The sequence below is a fragment of the Mandrillus leucophaeus genome, unplaced genomic scaffold, assembly GCF_000951045.1.
Source record: "Mandrillus leucophaeus isolate KB7577 unplaced genomic scaffold, Mleu.le_1.0 Scaffold28, whole genome shotgun sequence".
In the NCBI taxonomy this organism is placed as follows: domain Eukaryota; kingdom Metazoa; phylum Chordata; class Mammalia; order Primates; family Cercopithecidae; genus Mandrillus; species Mandrillus leucophaeus.
In genome coordinates this window covers 3,441,194-3,447,133 of record NW_012102920.1, presented here as the reverse complement: position 1 = coordinate 3,447,133, position 5,940 = coordinate 3,441,194, and the positions used below count along the sequence as shown (strand labels likewise).

The window sequence follows — 5,940 nt, the reverse complement described above, 5'->3', positions numbered from 1 at the left end:
GCCTCCCTGAACACACACAGACACACAGTCAGAGGCAGACACAACTCCTCAGCCCACACACCGGCTCACCACCGGTCCCGCGGAATTTCCCCTCTCGTCTTCCCCCACGATGGCCCCTCCCCGTGCCGGGCAGCCCCGACGCGGCGCTTGCACCTGTTCCCCAGCCGCCGCCGGCTCGCGCTCCACTCTCACCTCCACTCTCGCTCTGGGTCAAGAATAACCCTCCCTGACTCCCGGTGTCCATACTAACCAAGGGAAGGGGACCACGGACAGGCACAAAGACTGACACCCACAGACTCCTCGGAGACAGGCGAGAGGTAGACGCACGCGGCCAGAGCCAGGCTGGGAGGCTGATATACTTCTGAGGCAGACATTCCAGCCTCTCCCGACCCGACCCACAACCTTGAGAGCCAGCGGCTCTGAAAGGGTTAATTCCGCTCCCGCCCAGGCCACACCCCCTCCATCCGGGCACTCCCGGCAAAGCCCAGCTCCGCCCCCTCCATCCGGGCCCTGGACTCGGGACTTTAACCGACCCCCTACATCCCCGCCCCCGCTGGAGCCCCAAGAGAGAAATACTCCATCAATCACACCCACTTAACTCTCTCTGGGCTTGAGCCGAGGAGCCCCTCCGCGCAGCGCCGCAGCCGCGCGGGACGCGTGGTAAGAGGCCTGAAGTGCGCACGCAAACTCACGTGACGGCCAGAGACAAGAGCCCACAAATAGTGTTTTACCGAGCCGACAATCAGCGGGCATGCTGCGCGCGCGCCGAGGTGGGGCGGTCCAGGACATTGGTCGCAACCCGCTCCCTGCCCGTTCTCAGCACGCCTGGTGGAAGCGAGGGGTTACAGGCTCGCTTCTTACCTGGGGGAGGGGGAGGCGGAGGGGAGGGCCGCCGGCTGAGCCTGGCCCACCTGGTCCCTGTGAGACTCACCTGTTCCCCGCACCTGCCGCAGCTCCCCTCAGCCCCCTTCCCAGTGGGCCTGCACTCCCCGGAGCACGTGCAGATGGTGCCCCACAGTGCAAAGGGCCTGTGAGGTCTCTTCCTCCTAAGCCCAGCCCAGAGTCTGGTTCAGGGACAAGGTGTTCGCTGCAGAGCTGCCCAGAACCATGTGAGGTGGGCTCTGTGTTGGGTGCTCATTTTAAATGGCTAGAACTTTCTGTGACAGGGCCTAGTTGTCGGGTCACCCTGGTGGGCCTGTGTGACACCCAAAAAGTTTGCTACTGGCTTGATTCAACCAACACCTGTTTGTACACCTAGCACCTGACCCAGGGCATGGAGCAGAACAGGTGAACACTCAAGCCACAAAAATTAGAGTCATCTGCCAGCTACGGGCTGTCCCAGGGGAAGGGGCTGTACTGGCTGCTCCCCGGGCAGGGGCGCTCCCCCTGCAGGGCTGGTGGAGCCAGCAGAGCCTTAGGTTCAGGCTCCAGTGGCCCCTCAGTCACCTCCTGCCAAGGCCTCTGGGATGAGATGACCTGCGGCTCCTCCACGCTCCTGAGCCCAGGCTTGGCAAGAACGCAGCCCGTTCCACACAGCCCCTCCTCAGACGCAGAGGTGAAAGGCCGTAGGCGGTCTGGGTTCCTGGAGGAACGTGGCCTCCCCTGTGGCCCTGTGCAGAGGGGTCACAGATGGGCCACATCCACACTGGGTCCGCCTGCCCAGTCCTTCATGCAGTTGCGCCATGTCTGGTGACAGGCACTCGTACCTCAGGCTGGACGACCACGCACCCTGCTTGGGCCGTCTATTCACAAAGTGCAGGGCAGTTGTTACCGTGCTAGATAAGCATCTAAAACGCCTGAGTGAATTCTGTGTATTAAACCACGGAGTGTCTGAGCGTGTTACCGAGGTTACACTAAAAGCCCTCCTGTGGTGACTGAGGCAGCCAGCATGGAGAACACAGCAGGCTGGAGGCTTTGGGTCTAGGGGTCCCCACAGAGGGGTGGGGGTCGTGGCTGGCAGGAAGTAGGACGGGCTCTGGCTCTGCCTTCTCCAGCCTCACTGTTCACGTGCAGCTCTGCCTCTGGCTGTGAGACTCACCTGACGAACCCTGTCGGCTTCCAGAACGATGCCCAGACCTGGGCACCTGGCACTAGACGCAGACATGCAGACACGCACAGACACAAAACATACCAGTGTGCCCACACTCGCACATGTATTCACACACACATTCCCAATGCATTCGTGGACACACACAGACTCATTCAACACATGCAGGAATGCACAGGAGCTTCCCTAACCTCTGCCTGGAATGTCCCCCCTTCGGGGACAAATCTGGGGGGAAAAGGAAGCTGTACTTCCTTGGACAGGGGACAGAGAGCTGGGCCGGGTCCAGGGGGGACCCGCAAGTTCTGCAGAGACCAGCTGAAATATGGTGTCATAATAAAAACCCCATTTAAAGTACTTCTTTTTTTTTTTATTGATTTCATTGAAAACAGAACAAGAAATGGTCAGAGCCAAAAGACTGCTCTTAAAACTGTCAAAAACATTTTAACAGAAAAAAATAAACATGACTGCATTATGAATGTTTAGAAGAGTTGCACAAAAAAAACCCCACTGTTACTGCACTAATTACAGTATTTAAAAAGGTATATGCCAAAAAAAAGTATATGACCTGCCAGGCCACCACACAAAAGGTGATGGCAAATTTATTCACACTACAAGACTAACATTTTTAAAAAAGTTTTTCCTGCATTTTATTCTAAAATCACTTTGTTCTCTTTATACAGTTGATAGTTTATTTCACGTGGTGAGTAGAAACCACACCAGAATCAGCACCGTTGTCTGTGTTTTGTTTTTTATTTTTTGTTTGTCCTAATGTTCAGTAATGGTAGAAAATAAATCAGTTTATTCATCATAGCATGTGGCTTAAAAAATCAACAGAAGGTGCCAGCGTCAACGGAACCGGCGGGGGCTGCACCCACCAAACCACTTCCTCGAAAAGAAACGTCAGTTAGAGGTTTGATATATAGGACTAGATATAGGATTCCTTTAAAAAGCAAACCCACATTTTCTCCAAAGTTAGTGGTGGGGTCGGTCTCCTGACTCTCCGAGACTGGCAGCAGACAGTGTCCTCCGGGCAGCCCCTGGGACCCGGCACCGGCCACGCAGGCCGCGGGCAGGGCGAACGGAGCAGCTCGCGCTAACGGTGGCCTCGGCGGCGCCACACACAACAGTCTGGGCCGGGCCGGAGAACAAACAACCCCGTGGTGCAGCGGGGACCTCGGAGGTCAGAGGAAGAAACGAGAAACTTCGCAACGACAAATCAGCATCAGAAACTCAGAAGGTGATGCCAGTGCGGACTCCCAGCGTCTTTGGGGGCGCCGGCCAAAGGGTGCGCTCCAGCCTGGGCACTGGGCAGGTGGCTGGGAGGCGTCCGCACCCGCCCGCAGGGGCTGCAGCCTCACCCCCGACCCCTCCAGGAAGCCGGCGGCGCAGCCCCGCAGGAGTCTCTCCTCCTCCTCCTCCTCTAAACGGCGACGCGGCGGACCCCGGCTCCCGAGCGCCCCGCTGGCCGGCGGCGTCTCATAGCGGGTCGGCGGCAGCCGCGGAGCTGGTGTCGGGCAGGCCGTCCTCCTGGGCCTCCTGGGCCGCGCTGGCCTGACGCTGGGCCAGGGCCGCGCTCGAGTGCCGGCACTTGGGGGAGCCGCAGCGGCAGCTGAAGAGCTTGCCTTTGATGTCCCAGAAGCGCTCTCCGTAGTCAAACCTGGGGAGGGAACAGAACCAAGGCTCCCAGTCGAATCCCACCGGCACCTCCCACAAGCCAGATAAAGGCAGGCAAGGCCAGAGCTTCCTCACCCCGACGTGCCGCGCCGCATCCCAGGCCGTAGTTTTTACAACTACAGGAAAACCCCGAGGATAAACCCGGGACAAGCCCAGGAAAGCAACGCAAGCCCCGTTCCTAAAACCGTCCCGCTGGCAGCGGAGATGGCCGGGGGCTGGGACGGTGCGTACCCGAGCTGTTCGCCGGCCTCGATCAGGCGGGTGCTGAAGAAGGCGATCCGGGGGAACCGCAGGTCCTGGTGGGCCATGAACACGCGCACGGGCACCAGGTTGGGCTCGCAGTGGTGGTTGATGAACCGGCTGACGTTCCCGTAGAACCGCGCGTCGATGCAGTAAACCTCCCCGTCCTGCAGGGCGAGAGAAGCCGGCACGCGCTGCAGCGAGCAGGGCCCCGCAAGCCGGCCTCGCCGGGTACGGCGGCCCCAGAGCCTGGGGTTGGGCGCAAGCCCGCCACGCAGGAGGGGCCTTCTCCAGTGATCCCTGGCGGCGGCGCGGAACCTCCGCTGGCCTTCCCGCTGTGTGGCCGCCCACCCCGCACCCTGCCCTCCCTGCTGGGCCGCTGTCTGCGGTGCGGTGGGGGTGGTGCAGGCCGTTCCCTTGACGGCGTCCCCATGGGGCTTCCAGCGACGGAACACGGACAGCACCGTCCCACCCAGTACCCATGGGGCTGTCTGGCACCAATAGGGGAAAGGAGGCCGGGGCTGCAAGAGCCCCGTGAGGCAGTAGCAGGGGCTGAGGGGGTCGGGAGGGATGGAGCTGGCGTCCGGGACGCACTGCCTCGGTGGCGAGGAGGCGGAACAGTCCCCGGAGGGTCTGGGGAGACTCAGTGGCGAATGGCACCGGGGAGGACCCTCAGGCGGAGGCTGCCCATAGAAAACGGCTTCTGCGGCAGCCCTTCCGGGAGCTGGTGTGGTTGTGGAACACGAGGCCGAAGCGACTGAGGCGTCCTCCTCACCCTGGTGCCTTGGAGAGAAGCCCAAGATTCCAGGTGGCCGCATGGTCCTGGCCCCTGACACTGACCTGCGATGATGGATTCTCAATTGACTGTAGAGAGGGGGATGAGGTGGGTGGGCCTGACCTAACCACGCAACCCTTTTAAAAGCAGCTGTCTCTGGAGACCCAGGGCGTGGAGCTGCTGGCGCGGGGCGCGGGGCTGCGTGGGAGGAAGGTGGGTGGTCCCGGCCAGCAGCTAGCAAGGAACCTGGACGCTGCCCACGCGACCACAGGGACCTGGGCTCAGCAGCACCCCGCCTGTGCAGCCCAAGGCCCGGCACGCTCAACCCCTGCTGCGCACACTGGGCCGAGTGGGCGGGCGCCGTGGCGAGCCGCGGGTGGGTGGCGTGGTTTGTTACCCAGCGACGGGAAGAGGCACCACCACAGACGACAGCCAGGCAGACGGGGAAGGAGGCACCTGGGGCTTCCCAGGACCAAGTTCCGAGAGGGAGGAGCCTGCAGGCAGACACCTGGTCCACAACCTGCCCCAAAATGAGTATCAACCAGAGAACCAGAGACGCTCAGAGATCAAGACGTTAAAACCCAAACCAGCAAGCGGGTGGAGGCGTGGACGAGGGCAGATCTCCAACAACCTTCGCGGCGCGGGCAGTGACAAGACGGTAAACCAGGCGAGCACGGCCGCGGGACTGGACCAGCCACAGCCCCCAAAGCCAAAGGCATGGGAAGCCGCCTCCCGGTTTACCCCAAAGAAACAGAGCTCAGAGTGGCTCACATGGCGTGGACTTTGGCCTCTGCTTCAGGGTCTGATGGGCTAAGAATCTATAGGCGACCCCTCCCTGTGCAAAAAGCACCTCTGAAACTAGTAACAGCGCACACATGAAAGTCCCGGACAGTAGCAAGATGGAAACTGAGGGGCTCTCGACTGGAGGGGCCAGGCCCGGCTCTGCCCAGGCTTTCACCAGAGGTGGCCCGTCTGGCAGAGCACACAGCGCTGCCCCGTGGGGAAGAACCTGCAGGTGCTTCGGAGGCGGGTGGGGTTTCAAAGTCTGTGTACACAAATCTCTGCCCAACCAGGACCCCATAAAGACAGCAACCCCAGCAAAGCCGCACGACCGGAGTAAGGCAGACAGGCCACGTGGGAGGCGGGGCCTGCGGAGGGAGCCCAGCCGATCCTAGGACTGGAGGGAAGGCACAGGGGCCACGTG

At 61.0% G+C, this 5,940-nt stretch overlaps 1 protein-coding gene across 1 annotated transcript in view; it reads right to left on the bottom strand.

Annotated features, from left to right (window-relative positions):
- Window positions 1–2,392: 2,392 nt before the first annotated feature.
- EHMT1 (euchromatic histone-lysine N-methyltransferase 1) overlaps window positions 2,393–5,940 on the bottom strand; it is a 184,275-nt gene continuing 180,727 nt past the window's right edge. Inside the window, exons 27-28 of the mRNA XM_011985185.1 lie at window positions 3,953–4,128; window positions 2,393–3,704 (exon numbers count right to left, since the gene is read on the bottom strand). Coding sequence (XP_011840575.1) covers window positions 3,524–3,704; window positions 3,953–4,128 — 357 coding nt within the window. The 3' untranslated portion in view covers window positions 2,393–3,523. The remainder of the gene's footprint in view (window positions 3,705–3,952; window positions 4,129–5,940) is intronic.